The following is a 16,725-nucleotide window of genomic DNA, read 5'->3' as shown; positions in this document are numbered from 1 at the left end:
CATCAGGAAAATCAAACATGATCATGTATAAGCCAGGCCATATCTCAGGCAAATTGCCCCTACTGATGAGATGTCGTAACAGAGATATGACCGGTGGTGGTGTCCAGGTGTCATAGCAGCTTTGGAGATTAGCGTCTTGGAGAGCACAGTCTGATCACAGGCTTAGCTCTGGCTGCAGGACGGATGCATATGCCGACGCATGCATGACAGTAAATAGCAAACATATGTTTACATAATTCAGGCTCTTCCTTATCTGAGTGGTTTTCGTGCTGAATAAACGATGAAGTCCATCTGCTAGTCCGGATGCGTGCTGGCATTGTTCTGGGTCGTTCTGTGTCCTCTGGTTATTTCTAGACTGGAGAATCCCTTTGGCACAAATAGTAGCAGACAAAGCACATCCTGGGCAGAATATCAAAGTATGAGGGTCCCTCAGCTCAGTTACAGGAACTGGGTCTTCAGTTCATGACTCATCCGCTGTCTCTCTGTTGTGGATTGCGAGGTCTCTGGGATTATTAACTCTCATGGCTGTGCATGTGCTGAGCCTGTTGAGCTTGGTGGGATGTGGGTTAATGCGCATTAAAGTGCGTGCTCATGGTTTGATCCTGTGAATGTGAGTCTCTAAAGCCTCATCAGATCTGGATACTTAGAACCATATTGTTGTTGTTGTAGTTATCAATGCATCATGGTCATAAATTCACATTAACACACTCCTAAACCTTGTAGAAAGCCAGAAGAGTTGAAGCTGTTATAACTGTAAAGAGTGGGGCAACATTTTTATTTTAAAACCTATGAATTGGTTCAGATAGAGTGGATAGAATGGGAAGGCAAACAAGTACATATTTTTGGAAATATTGTGTATTTTTACACACTTTAGAGCTGATGCATTGTAATACACTGACATTATACTACCACATTAAATCAGTAGCAGTAAACACCCACCCACACACTCACATACATGACTAGAGGCAGTGATCATAGACACTTAGAGCAGAGAACAGCCACCTCAGTGCTCAGGGAGCAATTGTGGGTTATGCAGGTCAAGGACTTCTCAGCCGTGAATGTTCATGGAAGAGATGACCCTGTTCCTTCATGCCACCCACCTCCACTTCTTGCTGATTCAGGGTATTAAACCAATGACATTATGGTCCCAAGCCTGCATGTATAACTTTTAAACTCTACTCTTTTTGGTTATACAAACAAACAGACATTTGATGACCGCACAACTAAGTGAATATAAACAGATTAGAAAAAAAAACACAATAATAAACAATGGATACATATGTACAAATCAATAAGAGATACTCTGAAGATGTGTGTCACATTTAATAGTATAAACCTTTTGGGTTAAAATAATTAAATACTCCTTCCAGTTTAACCACTGTTCATAAGAATGCATTAATTAAACTAATATGTCATTGGAATTAAATATATTTGTACATTTAAACAGTGGATCTTTTTTTCCCTTTTTTATTCTAACATAAAAGTCTGTGGGTTTCAAACTAAAGAATAGTTCTAACCTCTGCTTTTATAATTATTTTTATTAATTGAACAATCCCTCAGTAAGAACAAAACAATGTTCAGGTTTAGTCTTTGTTAAATCCTAAAAATATATATTTTTTCTTAGTAAGAGTTGGTTATTGGAGACCATTGATTAAATTATTGGTATAAAGATACCATTTCAAAAATACATGGTTTTGTCATGACAACAGTATTGTGTGTATGTGTTTCTTTCTCTTGGTAACAAGTAGTTCAAACAGTAGTGTGTCCGTGTCCATTCATGTTTGTGAGGACATTGTTTGTTGAGCACACATTGTCCCTCTGAATCACAGCAGGTGAAGGGAGAAAAACAGCTAAAGTCCATCCTTCCATTAGCTCTCTTGTTTTTATCCTTTTTTACCTCTCTCTCTCTCTCTCTCTCTCTCTCTTTCTTTCTTTCTTTCTGTATCCCTCTGTTTTTCTTCTTTCATCTTTCTGTTTGGTCCTGAGGGATTAGAGCACCTTGATGCTGAATTAGCATTTGTAGAAGTCACATTTGCAGTATATGATGAGTTTCTGAGAATCTCTGAGAGACCGTATGGGCAATGTAATGGCTGCAATATCCAGACTTCTGCTGAATGGCGTAAATGTGCTTCTGGGTATTGCAGTGAACTGCCGCGGAATTTCCACAGACTGTAAACAATCCCTGCCCAAGCAAAAAAAGGAAGCCTATTTACTGAATTCATCAGAACTACTTTTTCCCTTTTACTTCACAGTGTTAATAGTTTAGAATTGATATTGAAGTCATCTGTTGTATGTGGTAATGACCATGTCCTTGGTCATGTATTAGAATAAAGTAAAATTCAGAACTCTGTACATTGCAATGTGCTAGGAAGAAGGGTTTGTAAAACTGAACTGACTTGACTGGCACAGAAGCGCAAGGGTTACAACCAACGGAAATAAATACCATCTGCTATTTTTGACCCAATAAATATTTCGTACTTTGTTACTGTTTACTGTGAAGGACTATTTATATGTGTATTGATATGTTTATTGTTTGCAGTTAATATGCACGCACAGACAATAGTTTAAAGATTTCTTGTTTCTTTTGAATGTTTGAAATTGTTATACTTTTTACTAAATAAAACATTACTGTAAGTAATATATAGTAGTATATTGTTTAATGTCCTATTATATTTTGCAAAAATACTCGGATGTATTGATATTATATTTTCACCCTTGCCTCTAGAAAACAGCGTGAATTTGCCTATAGTGTGTGTGTCTGTAATATGCATGGAAAACTCTGTATTTTGTATTTTTGTAGTTTTTATAGTTGCCATAAATAGAAACCTGCATTTATTTTGGCATAGTTGAGTAATAGTTATTCTTTAACAGAAAATTGTACTGTGTCCTGTAACTGTGACCTGTATATCAGGCCAGTTTCAAACACCCAAATTTTACATACATCAGTCTTGACTCACTTTATTTACTTCTTGTTACTGCAGCTTTGTCTGACCACAAAGAAAGGTAGCTGAAAATCAGCAAAACCGGGAAGTGAAACTCAAGGAAGTGACTGAGTGCTAGGCTTAAAGTTTACCCTATCTTAAGGAAGTTCAGCTGAAAGCACAGTAAAGTGCCTCACAGAGAGCTGTGTGGGTATTGTATTGTGACCCAAACCAGCCAATCATCTTAATTTATTTTCCATAAGCCTAAAATAAAAGAGAAATGAATGTGTTTAATTCTGAGGCAAAGTAACAGGCTTGCAAATCAGCTTGTAAAACTGCATCTGAGTATTTTTCACCTCAATCCAAATATTATTGTAATTTTTAATTGTTAATCCAAACACTTATTGTTTATTATAGTTAAAATACTGAATAAATGCATTCTTTTTTAAAATGCAATTCTACATTTATAATGTGTTATGAGACGTTCTGGTACGATTCCTGCATTAAACAGATTTTTGAAGACTGTGAAGTCGTTGTTCTCAAGTTAAACTCATGCTATTTTAGGTGCATTCATGAACTCTGCAAAGAAATGCTGCCTTTGCTGAGATCCAAAAAAAAAACTCTTGCTTTCGTGGAAAGTAAACAGAACCTCTTTTTTATTTACATAATTGGCCTAAATAGGCCTATTCATGCTTTCTTAAGGGAAATAAAGTGCTTGAGGCCAGTTCCCAGACCAAAAGCTAATTCAGCCAAAGCTATCCTAAGAATATCCAGTTGTGAGTCACTGGTTATACTGCAGTTAAGTCCAAAGCCAGACTTAATCCTTGTTTGGGAACCTGATGTATATTAGCAGCATCCATGGTGCACATCGTTAAGCTTCTTTGTGGAGTCACAGTTCAAATGCTTTGTATTGTTTTTAATTGACAAAATCCCCTTTAATTGCAGGTAAATATATATACAATTATATTCTAATCCTGTGCTGCTTTAAGAGAATGTGTGTTCCTAATGGTGTTGTTTTTTTTATATTGTAGTTAAGCTCAATATTGTTGCAAACTAATACAGTCCCCATGCTGATATTTAGCATGGTGTGCATCTTATGTCAGTACTACTGCGGAGTGCTGTGTGATGCTTCTGCTGATCCGTGAGTCAGCCTAAAATCTGCTGGACTCCACGTGGGAGTTGATCACAGGCTCACATGTTCTGTCGCACATCTCTGTTTTGGCATAGTCTACCTTTCCTCAGATAAACAAACACACACACACACACACACACTCACATTCACATGCCACTATCTTCCAGGCAGTATCCTTCAGTAATACCCGGCAAGCTGATTACCTCAGCCCACAAGCAAGGGTCAGAGAGAGAGGATCAAAAGAGAAAGACAAGTTGAAGGGGATCCAGAGCAGAGCTCGCTCTTGATTGGACCTTGCTAGCAGTGTGTGTCCCTTCGGGGATATCCTTTTACCAGAATCCTCTGCCCTGGCACAATAACAAGCTTGATCTGAGGTCAGAGTAGTGCAGGAAGAAGCTAAAGATCACTCCACTACTTACAGCCCAGTGGAATTTTGCAAATGCCTTTCCTACAGTTAGCATTTATGTTAAGCACTAGCCATGTAATGGATCACATAAGTTGTTTTAGATTGGTTTAGATGGTTTACAGATCATAAATCGGATCATTTGACAGTGAGACAAATTGGGTAGTGTAATTTAAGCTTTCTGTTTGAACGTATTTCGTGAAACAGCTTTGTTTGTATTAGTGACTTTTATTTTGATATTGTATTTGTAATATATCGGTTCAGTGGAGTAATAGCCTCTCGTGCCTGACACATTAATAATTAATTATATTTTAGGTTTTACTTTTAAGATAAATTATTATTATTTTTTTTTTGCTTTAATTTTTAAGTTTTATTCAGTGTTTTGCCATATTGCCAAGAATATTATTATTGTGATATTGTGAATATTGTGATGTTATTTTAGGTCCATATCACCCACCCCTATTTTGAATCAGAAATTGTTTGTGATATGTGTTTAGTCACATGATGTTCAATATGAACATCACTTCAAGAAGCAGGATAAACTGTGGATAAAGTGCTTCCAAATATGACTTTAGACAACGTGAGGAGCCCTAACATTCTGTCCAGCAGGGTTTGTTTGATCACCAAAAAAAAAAAAAACATGATCATTTCAACTAATTTTCATTTTGGTGATCAAACAAACCCTGCTGGTTGAATTTGCTGAATTTGTCTCATTTTATGAAGCAGTCATATAAACTATAATCATAAACTAGCATGACATAAATCTATTTTGTTTACATTATTGGCATAAATAGGCCTGTGTAAGCTTTCATAAGGGAAATGACCTAAGAGGGCGATAAACACATGGGGGGTCCATTTCCCAGACACAGATTAAATTAAAGGTGAGTCACCATTGGCACTGGCCACAGTTTAGTTCAATGCTTTGCTTAATCCTTATTGGAGAAATGGATCATTAATATAGAAGAAAAATGTTTTATTCCTAATAAAATGGAAATGTTGCCACAACACTCAAAATAAACGCAACATCACCCATCATGAACCCGACCATGCTGCTTCAGTGTGTTCCCTTCACCACCGAAATAATGAGTAACATGGTGCTGCCACCTAATGGCCAACATCATCATCATCATCATCATTCTGCTGGCAGAGCCGAGCAGCTTAGCAGATCCCACTCAGAGAGAGAGAGAAAAGCTCCAGCATTCCCTTTGAAGCCTCTTCATGTCTTGAAACAGGACAGTTACATAATTTGTTTTACGAGGGCAAATAAGGAAAAGAGACTGATCATTATTCTTCCCTCAAGCAGCTGGCGTTCCCAGCACACCCTCAGTAGACAGATGCGCTGCGCAAGCCCCACACAAACCCACAGCTCCGCTCTGAGTCACAGCTCGCTCTCTGGGCTGAGCATAGTCAAGCACACTGGTCCTCCCACCAGCCTGTGGAGAGTCATTCAGCGCTCTGTGTCATGTCGATTGAGTAAGGTGTGAGAGGGGGAAGAGAGAGAGAGGACAGACTTTATCAGAATCGTGACAAATACACACTCACACACTTGCTGTGCTCTATCTCCATGTTCTCTGTACTTGTCAGTACACCATGGTGTGTAAAACTGAAAGCATGACACACTTCTGTTTCCCAGTCTATGACTGTACTTGGCCCTGCTTAATTACACTTTGTATTAGGCCAAGTTGAATCATGTAGTATTGCATTGCCTGGGAATAAAATAAATACTATTATTTAATTTATTGCCTATCTGTTTGCTTTTAGGTCCCAGATGGGCATCATGGAATTTGGGAATCTTCATCTGTATCCGATGTGCAGGAATCCACCGGAATCTTGGTGTACACATATCCCGTGTCAAATCTGTCAACCTGGACCAGTGGACTCAGGAGCAGATTCAGGTATTAAGGCTCCTCTGGCATCATGCCTTGATAAGAAAAGCAATGAAAGGATATGTTTGTTTAAATATTTTGTTGTTGTTTTTTATATTGTGAAAATATCAAACATTACTTATATTTAGTCATAGTCTTTATGGATTAAATCAGTAATATTTACACAGTAACCATCACTAGTCCCTTAACTGTGAAAATCAGTATGCAGGTATAAAAAAGCACACTAAAATACTCCTCTCAAATCAGCATCTTATTAAAGTTATTGAAATTTACTGTAAGATTTTTTTTTATCTTTCCAACCTGCTATTCATTTACCCAGGACCTTAAATTTTGAGTGTGCTGCCAGCTTAAACTCCTGCATTCTTAGATTAGGTTCTGTATTCAGATTTTTATTAGAGGGACCTGGGACATATCTTTTAAAGTGGCAGTAAAAAGGCAACCATAACATTGTTTTTGCATATTTTTTAGTTTGTTTAGTAATGTATAAAATTGTTGAATGTTTTTTTTTTTTCTTCTATAGTGTGTGCAGGAAATGGGGAATGCCAAGGCACGCCGTCTGTACGAGGCCTTTTTACCTGAGTGCTTCCAGCGTCCAGAGACAGACCAGTATCCTTCCCAAATAATGCAGTACTTAGCATAATTTGTATACATTTATACAAGAGATGTTCTGCTTCAGTTTGTTTGCCATCTGATGCAAGTACCTTAGTGCTGAGTATCAGCAGATACTGATCATATCTTTGTTTCTGTAAAATACAATGAAATGTACTATAGAGTGAAACTTACACCTTTGATCTGATTATTCAGCATCCAGTTGCTATACAATTCTGTAATAAAATATGTTTATGAAAATTAAAGTATAAATATGTGGTAACGATGTATTTTTTGGATTGGATTGAATCATGGCATCCCTAATTTATACAATTTAGTATTGTTAAACATTCAACTGTTTAGTATTGTTTTCTTTAAATCCTATTGTAAAGATCTGCTGAGTTGTTCATCCGGGACAAGTATGAAAAGAAGAAGTACATCGACAAATGCATTGATATTCAAGCTTTTAGAGTGAGTCTACACTTACAACATCAAAACATCCTGTATGTGGGCTGTCAGCAATTAATCTAACACATCTATTGTCTCTATTTACTATTTGCAGAAAGAGAAGAGTGAGGCAGTAACAAAAGAGGCGCCTGTTGTTTTTGAGAAGATGAAACTGGTTAGTTATACCTATATATAGTTGTATACATATATTGTCAGTGTGACGATAGTATCACATATGTTGCTTTGAATATTGTAGAGTAACCCACCATATGTTTGTCTTGTAGAAGAGGGAGGAGCCTCTTCAACAGTTCAGGAACACTCCAAAGAAACAGTCCCAATCAGTAAATGATCTTTTAGGATTAGGTAAGGTTTATTCCTCCACCCTTATTTGTGCACAGAAGTTTTGGAATTATTTGTATTTTTGTATTAGTAGCTCTTAAAAGCTTTTTTTAAATTGTCCTATCATACAATATATTGTCATCCAAATCATTAAACTTTGGTTCCAACCAAGAACCTGGATATACAGCCTGCTTCTACAAACAATGACAATGACAAACAATGACAACAGTGACATTTTCAGTCGTGAACTTTCCTCACAACTCCACAGTCAACTGTCAGTGCTATTGAAACAGCAACTCGTTCAGTCAACATAAACCTTTATATGGCCTTCAAAGCTTAAGAACAGTAGAGCATAGAGCAGGGGTGTCCAAACTTTTTTTGTTGGGGGCCAGAAGGAGAAATATATTTAATATATAGTCACGGGCCACACTCTGTAATAAAACAAATAATGAAATATACCACTTTAAATAATACTTTTTTCCTGATTATTTCACTTACACACCATTTTACTTGACTTACTATCTTTATCTTTGACAGTGTTGTGTAAACTAAGATTCTTCAAATTGATGTTTAATTTCATGATGCCTCTTAATATTTAACTCCTTAATTATGGCAACTTTTAGGCTCTTTGGCCCATTTTTCTGCGCTAGAAATGCGCACCCTCTCAACTTTTAGACACTCTGCCCCGTTTTTCTGCGCTAGAAATGTGCACCCTCTCCGCTTTTATACTCTTTGGCTCGTTTCTGACACCTAGCGTTCAAACTTTAAATCTCAAATTATAAAAACCTCCTTAACAGCGGGCCAACTTTCATTCTATTTCTAAAATACCTCGGGCCGCAATTGGCCCGCGGGCCGTAGTTTGGACACCCCTGGCAAAAAGTGTTTCATGGAAGAAAATTCCATAACTGAGCATCTGCATCCAAGCATGTAATCTGGATTCTAAATATTTTTGAAAGATTTGACAGAATTCACTGCTTTAGATACCACACTGGATTTTGAGTCAGAACTCTGACTTGGCCATTATGTAATATAGTAATTTTAATTTATTCTTAGTAATTGGATTTTTAGCATGCTGCATATTCCTAATTCATTTTCAGAATTTGAGAGCACATTTGCCCTAGAATTTCTTTATTCAACTGTGCAAAAAATATATATATATTTTCTCTACTCCTGGCTGATTCAATAGGACTTCTTACATGGATGCCTCTTTTTCAGATGCTCCTCCAGTGCCTGTGGCAAATGGAAAGGCCAGTCCAGAGCAGAGCCCTGCTTTGGATCTGTTCAGTTCCTTGCCTGCTGCCAACTCAAGCTCGGCCAAGAGCACAGTAAGGGTTTTACTTACCTGTACACATTTTTTGAGACTTATAGTTTACAAATAGTAACCAAGATTTAAGTTTTTTTTATAATAGGAAAGAAAAAAATTGTGATGCATATAGCAGTAAATGTGACTTTGCCTAAGAAATAACGTGTTCTTGGTCTGCTGCAGCCTGGCTCCGGATCCATTTCGAGTTCCATGCCCAAAGGCCGGGTAGCAGCTTCAGTACCAGAAAACCTCAGCCTCTTCCTGGACCCACCTGCCAAAAGTGAGGAAAGCAGCAAGAAAATGTCCAAAGACTCCATCCTGTCCCTTTACAGCAGTGTTACACCTCAGACTAACATGGCTGCTCATGGTAAGAAGCCTGGTTTAAAAATTGTCAATATTTTTGTTAATAATTGTGATTGTTTTTCCATACATATAAGACAGTATGGTAGAAGTTAAATATATTCTTGTAACTAATCACATAATTGCATTAGTAGGAAACTAAGAAGCTGTAAATAAAAATAAGATATGTGAGATTTGTCCAGACTGATGAACAAAGCTGTAGATTAAAAAGAAAACGACAGCTGTAGATCATCCACACGAAATACAGTCTCACTACCATACTCACTAGAGAAGATGTGCATTTACTCCCAAAGATGGGTTAAATGTAAAAGATTTATTCCATTAAACTGCTGTGTATTAATAGTACAGTGTGTGTAATAATTTATTAGTTTTATAAAAATGAATAGAGACTGATAATTACAGTGCATTATATCACATCTAGAAAACCATTTATATAAATATAACGGTTAATTAACAAGCTTTTCATGTGTTAAAAAAAACAAACAAAAAAACAAGATAAGCCAAGGGTATTGTTGGTCTATGACCTACTCTGAAAGCTGCTTCATAGTGTTTGTGTGTGCATGACTTGTCTGCAGCTGGCATGTACATGGGAGCAACTCAGATGAGCTATGCCCCTGCTGCTGGATACGGGCAATACCAGCCTCTGCCTACCCAGCAAGGCATGATGGGAACCATGATGGCCCCGCAGATGAACATGATGGGGCAGCCAGGCGTAATGGCACAGCCAGCAGTGGCTGCCCCAAATCCGTACATGGCAGGAGTGCAGGGAGGCATGATGGGAGTTCAGAATGGTGTGATGGGGGGTGTGGGGACACTGCCTCAGCAGCCATACACTGTGCAGCAAGCCCAGCAACTACAGTGGAACCTTGCACAGGTAAGAACTAACATGCTGTGTTTATAATGGGATATTCAGTTATCAATATGGAGACTTATCAGTCTCAGTTGTATAACTGCATATGGTAAATATCTATTTTAAGCTCCAGTTAAATTTATTCTTTTCACTCTTATTTTATTTCATTTACAGCATTATACTGATGCTCTAAATAAAAGCCACTTACAAGCTAATCTAGTAATAGACTTTGGGCAAGACTACACTGGCCTCTTATTGGTCTAGCTTCTACCCCTTAGGCTCTTGTTCCATAGTATCATTTTAAAACATATTAATAAGTATTAACCAAGTTTAGGTGCTGCCTTCACAGACCGGGTTTCTTTTAATACAGTATTACAACAAAGCTTTCCAAAACAAACAGAAGCCCAACCCCTGCAGCATATTTCCACTGAACGGCATATACAGCTCTGGAAAAAAACAAGAGACCACTTAAAAATTATGAGTTTCTTTGATTTTACCGAATTGAAAACCTCTGGAATATAATCAAGAGGAAGATGGATTATCACAAGCCATCAAACCAAACTGAACTGCTTGAATTTTTGCACCAGGAGTAAAAGCAGTGTGTAAGACTGGTGGAGGAGAACATGCCAAGATGCATAAAAACTGTGATTAAAAAACAGGGTTGAATATGAACTTGTTTTCTTTGCATTATTTGAGGTCTAAATGCTCTGCAAATAAATGCTCTTTTTATTTTAAATTTGGGAGAAATGTTGTTCATCAAATAAAACAACAATGTTAATTTTACTTAAACATATACCTATGAATAGCAAAATCAGAAAAATTGATTTAGAAACTGAAGTGGTCTATTAATTTTTTTCCAGAGCTGTATATATCATTTACAACATTCAAATGTAATTTTTGTAGATGTTCGCAATCTTAATCTTGCTCAAATGTTCAGAAAATAATTCAGAAAACCTTAAACATGCTGGATTTTGTCCTTCTCTCCTCTTGCTGAAAAACAGGCATCTAGTAAATATCGCCTTTGGCAGTGCACTGGACCTGAATTACAAGCTTGTGTGTTTGTGTTTCTCCTTAGATGACTCACCACATGGCGGGCATGAACTTCTACGGTGCCAACAGCATGATGGGATACGGGCAGCCCATGGGAGGGGCATCGACTCCCAACACCAATCAGATGCTCGGCTCACAAGTATGGAAGTGAGGGTGTTAGGAAGTTAATTCTGAAGTTAGGATGGGTGGGCTCGGGGGCACCGCAATAACCTGTGTAATAGAATGGAGGGAAGTTTGCACACACTCTTCTTCATCAAACATTCAGAGACGCATGTCCACGGTGAAGAGGGAATGCTGTTTTAGACCATTTAAGAGGAAGAGTCTCTACCTCCCCCATTTTTTACATGCATTTTTCTTGATTGATGTCGGCCCAAACGTGATGAGACCAGGTATCTTGCCTCTCAGATTCTGTTGCCTTTCCAACATGGTAATAGGGTCCTTGTTGCTTTCTAGCAGTTTCACCTTACCCACAGCATCAGTTTCAGTTCCTCTGACTTGCATTATCTACTTTCAATATCTTTCAGTTGCATGTGGGTGAAAAGAGGAAACTCAGAAGATGGGTTGTGTATGCCCTCTCAGTTAAGCGTTGATGCTGAATGTGTATATTTCTTTACGTCTGAGTCGCCATTTATATGTCGCCTTTTTGGTGTAGCACTTTACGCAGTGGTACACGCTTGTAATCACCCGTAAACATTGCATGCAGTTGTAACAGTTAAAAGGAGGAGGTGCGTATGATGATTATATAGAGTTTCTACTTTAAATAATGTGTTGCTGTCCGAGTCTGAGCGTTCCTCTGTTGGCTGTTCTTGCTGTGGGTGTTTGAAGCCTATAATATCATGGATCGGTACAGCTGTGGAGCTGTAGTGGGTCTGCATTCTGCTTTAGATCCTTCACAGGTGAGGGATCTCAGATCCCACCATCACTGTTAGCTCAAATGAGAGAAATCTGTGTGTTAGCCAAAGATTTACAGATGTTTTTGCAAAAACTAGAAAATTTGATTTAGGGATGCACCGAAAATGGCAACAAAAAAAGCACTTTCAGTATTTGGACACACAATTTCTACCACACTGACTCATTTATTTTATTTCATTTTGCATTGATTCCTTTAACGATAGGATTTTTTGAAGCAGTGGCATATTTAATTTATTTAGTGGTGATAAAATAGCAAAAAAATGTGTATTAATCAGTTTCGGACAAATATTTTATCGGTGCATCTCTAATTAGATCTACATTGGGCTTACGTGTTTGCACAGATACACACATTACAAATGTATTTAACCAGTCCAGTCCTGTGATTTTTATCTGATTGTATCCAAGACTCAGACACTTAATAATACCACCTTTATATTTATATGATTGTATGAGCTGAGCACCATTTGTTTCCTTCACTGTGTGTGTGGTGCAGTAGTGCTCTTTAATTACTGAAGGTAGTAGGACTTTTTAAGTGACTAACTTAACTTAAAGTGCAGGGTTTTTTCATACATAAACAGTACCTCTCCGCTTCAGTCTGTATGGAGACCAAATGAATGTCTCGTTCACTTGCTCCTCTGCGCTCGTTTCGTAGAGGAGTTATCTGTGATTGAAGAGGTGGCTCTGTGGGGTGGGGGATGTTTTTAATAGAATAATGTGTCTGGAACACCAGTTAGATTTGGCTTGCTGAGAGCACTAACAACGTACATATGGGGCTACAAGCAGTTCCAGATGAGGATCTGGAACAGTTTGAGTGGATGTATGCGATGTTGTTGCCATGTGTAGCTATAGAAATGTATGCCTTGTGACTGCATGTACAGGTTGATTGGGATTATGAAGAAAGAACTTGACAAGCGTGGCAAGCCGAGCAGCCCACTGTACGAAGCTGAGCTGTTACAAATAGAATTGGCAATATTTGATTAGTTTCCACTGTGACATCTGTGACAAACGCGTCAGTTGCTACAAGGCTCAAGTCATAAAATGTATTTTTTCTTTGTTTCATTTTTACATATCTATTGCTCCTTTTCTTGTTTTCTTTTTCCTATTCTTTTTTTTTTTATTTTTAACATATCACTGCCCCCCAGTGGCTGAAGAGATGTATGACTTTAGGAATGTTTTGTCACCTGTGTACAAAATTTTGTTTTCCTTTGTTCTGCTGTATATTTAATTGTGCTACTTTTCATTTCTTTTCTTTTCTTTTTTTTTGCATGATTTTCCACCAGAAAAAAGTGAGAATACTCTGTCCTATTCTCACATGCTGCATTATGATTGTATCCGAATGTTGTACATTATCTTTCTGTCCTCTTGAATATATTGACATTTACTTTCTAATCAAAAATAAATAAACTAATAAATAATTGAATTCATGTTATGTTAATCAATCATGGCACTTTATTGAAGGTTCATGATGTCATTCCGTATTCCCCAATAACTTGGGATGCTCACTGGCCATTCCGTAATTAAACACCACTGAATGTTAAAGGCCAGCAGATCTGCTCAGGTGACTCACTGTGTAAGAAGCAGGTCTTTGTCTTAGTTCTTAGTTTAGGAGAGTCCTGTAATCTTGCAAATGAGAGTTTAATCTGTTTCAGTACTTTTTTTTCCTTTTCTTTAAATATAGCAATACTGGATTAGTGGATTAGCAACAAAAGGCAGGATGGAAAATGCTAGCTTGTTTAAAACTCACTGTTCGTCTCGTCAGCAACTGACGTGATGAGTGTAAAAACAAGCAATGACCTGTCTGCTGTACTCTCTAGGATGTCTATACAATGTTGTCAGTATATTTTACAGGCTTTGCAGACTGAATGTCATTAATACATACACACATACACTGATCAGCCATAACATTAACACCACCTTCTTGTTTGTACACTTGCTCACCATATAGGACAACTTTGAACTTCCAAGTCATGTGATGAGAACTAGTATCATGTCCCATGACTTTTACCACAGGTATGCGCATTCCCAATCCGTCTGTGCCATGATGTGTGGCATGTCAGTGTATACTTATTATAAATGTAGTTCTTCTGTTTCTCAGCATAATTTATGATCCTCCATTGACTGTGTTCTTTATATCATAATTGTCTAATGAATAACAAGTCTTCATTTTTGTTGATTTTAAGTTTCCTACATAATTTGAACACAGAAACTGTACCTTTCACTGTGTCAGTTACACTATAAATAGATTCTCCAAAATGACCTGGAAATTTCTTTTTTTTACATTGACTTCCATTGAAAGTTAAGCAGGTTTTATCTTTCTCCTGTAAAGTTACTGTTATAGAGAACTTGTTTTTTATTGTACACTGGCAATATGATCAGAACCCCACAGGAGCACCACAGAGCATGTATTATTTAAAATGGACATTGAGTGTTAAAACAAGGTGTTTCTACTTATGATTATGGCTGATCAGTGAACTTCACAACAGGGCAGTCTAATGTACTTCACACTTTTTTTTTTCTTTTAACTTTTTGGGGAACATTTTCTCAGTGCATGTTAATGTGAAATCCTACCTGTTTAGAAAAACAAACACAGGATTCAGAACAGTACTGGTCAACATTACTAGTGGCCTCATGGTGCTAAATCGTGGTCAGCCCACATGAAAGTACGGAAGTGTTGCGGAACACGTTTGCTTTCTCTGCGAGTTGTTAGTGTCTGAACGAATTGAAGAAAAAAAATATTAAAGAAGATCTTTTGTCGTTTCTGAATGTCTTTCATTATCAAGCTTCACAGTTATGAATGCATATGTTTGTGAATTCTTTGCAATGTGTAATGCTTAATCATATCTGCTTCCTTTTGATATGTTTTAGGATATTGAAAATGTGTGTTACAAATGCTCAAAAGTGAACTAATTAATAAAGAAATATCTTTCATCCTCGAGGCTTGTTCTTTCATGGTGATCTTTCAGTCTGAACTATTAATTGTATTGTTTATCCATGTGTCTGCTAGTATCTTACATGTTGGTTTTGGTTAATTTATTTGTTTTATTTCTTAGGATCAAGAATATGTAAAATAATTCATTTTTAAATGAGCATTATGTGAGAATTTATACAAATATGACTTGAGTTACTCAGTTTTTGTTCAGTTCAGTACAGTTTTTAAGGGTGGCGTTCTGCCTGTAGTTACATGATGCAGTTAGCACCATGCCGAGTCTGCAGTGGCAATGATGGATCAGCGTTTTTTTTTTTTTTTTTTTTCACAGGTAAAATAAGCATCAGAATGATTTTACAGCTGATATTTTAAACAAATGCTACATAATGCTGCTTTAAAGTTTTAGCAACCCAGCACTAGACAAGCATATGATGTTTTAGCAACCCATAACTGGACAAGCATATGAGTGTATATCAGAATTTTTAACATGCATTGTCTGTATGCTACTTTTTTCAATGCATTGTGCAGGTTATATAGTGCACGGTTTCTAATAGGGAGCTATTCTTATTCCTAATATATAAAGGGTCATGTTAAGCGTTTAAGGGTGAGTTCCTTTGTTTTGGGACTCTCTGCAGTGCTGCTGAAGAGCACTAGAGGCCCTCATCGGACCACATAATCACTGCTGACCTGACCTATTCTGTATACCTAGGGCTTAATAATTATTAAAATTTTATAGTTAAATGTGAGGTGATGAAATGTAAAACTGTTGAAAATAATTCCAGTAGCGTAACATTACAACACTGATGTTTAGTTCCTACGTGCAGACTTTCCAGGGGGGACTAATTAAGCGACACACACACCCTCAGAGCTAGACCCTCGCGCGCACAGAGGCTACAGAGAGAAAGAGAGTGTTAGCTTGCTGTTGCTAATGATACTGTTCAGAGCTGTACGGTGTGAAACAAAAGAGAGTTTTTCCTCAACCCTTTAACCCGACCAGGGGAAGAAGGAAGAAGATACGATTCAGCGTGTAATAGTGGGTGTCAGTTTAATGAATTACCTGATAGAAAGTTGGAAAAAGTCGGATTATTTTTTTACATATAGGTTGCTCAAACAGTGGGATTTGTAAAAGTTATTTCGTAAAAACAGTGGTTCAGTGCAGACCCATGACATCTTAAAGAACCACCCGAATGCTTTCATAAGGCTCTCAACAGAATTTTTTTTCTTAAGTCAGAGAACTAGAACATGTATTTCCTTGAGTAAGTGTACAGGTAAATAAATATACATATAAATATAATATAAATAACCTCTGAGAATAAGTCACGTATTCATGCACACTATTTTACGCACGCTATGCGCTTTTACGCACGGAATGCGCTTTTACGCACGGCGCACGTTTTTACGCACGCTATGCGCTTTTACGCACTGCACGCGTTTTTACGCACGGAATGCGCTTTTTGACGCATGCACATTTTTTGTATGTATTTAAATATTTAACTGCTTTTTAAACCACATTAAATAACTGTCTGTTCTTTTTAATTGTACACAGTCGGGTGTTTTAACTTTTCTGAATCACTGTGAAATAGGATGAAAGTTCCATGCTTACTATGT

General features: G+C 37.3%; 1 protein-coding gene across 1 annotated transcript in view; it reads left to right on the top strand.

Moving 5' to 3' along the window:
- Positions 1–12,297, top strand: part of smap2 (small ArfGAP2) — a 35,669-nt gene extending 23,372 nt beyond the window's left edge. The window contains exons 3-11 of the mRNA XM_049475324.1: positions 6,218–6,351; positions 6,863–6,948; positions 7,323–7,401; positions 7,493–7,552; positions 7,662–7,740; positions 8,932–9,041; positions 9,203–9,386; positions 9,955–10,253; positions 11,305–12,297. Coding sequence (XP_049331281.1) covers positions 6,218–6,351; positions 6,863–6,948; positions 7,323–7,401; positions 7,493–7,552; positions 7,662–7,740; positions 8,932–9,041; positions 9,203–9,386; positions 9,955–10,253; positions 11,305–11,430 — 1,157 coding nt within the window. The 3' untranslated portion in view covers positions 11,431–12,297. The remainder of the gene's footprint in view (positions 1–6,217; positions 6,352–6,862; positions 6,949–7,322; positions 7,402–7,492; positions 7,553–7,661; positions 7,741–8,931; positions 9,042–9,202; positions 9,387–9,954; positions 10,254–11,304) is intronic.
- Positions 12,298–16,725: the final 4,428 nt, after the last annotated feature.

The sequence above is a fragment of the Astyanax mexicanus genome, chromosome 3 (genome assembly GCF_023375975.1).
Source record: "Astyanax mexicanus isolate ESR-SI-001 chromosome 3, AstMex3_surface, whole genome shotgun sequence".
In the NCBI taxonomy this organism is placed as follows: Eukaryota; Metazoa; Chordata; class Actinopteri; order Characiformes; family Acestrorhamphidae; genus Astyanax; species Astyanax mexicanus.
This window is presented reverse-complemented; position numbering and strand designations above follow the sequence as displayed.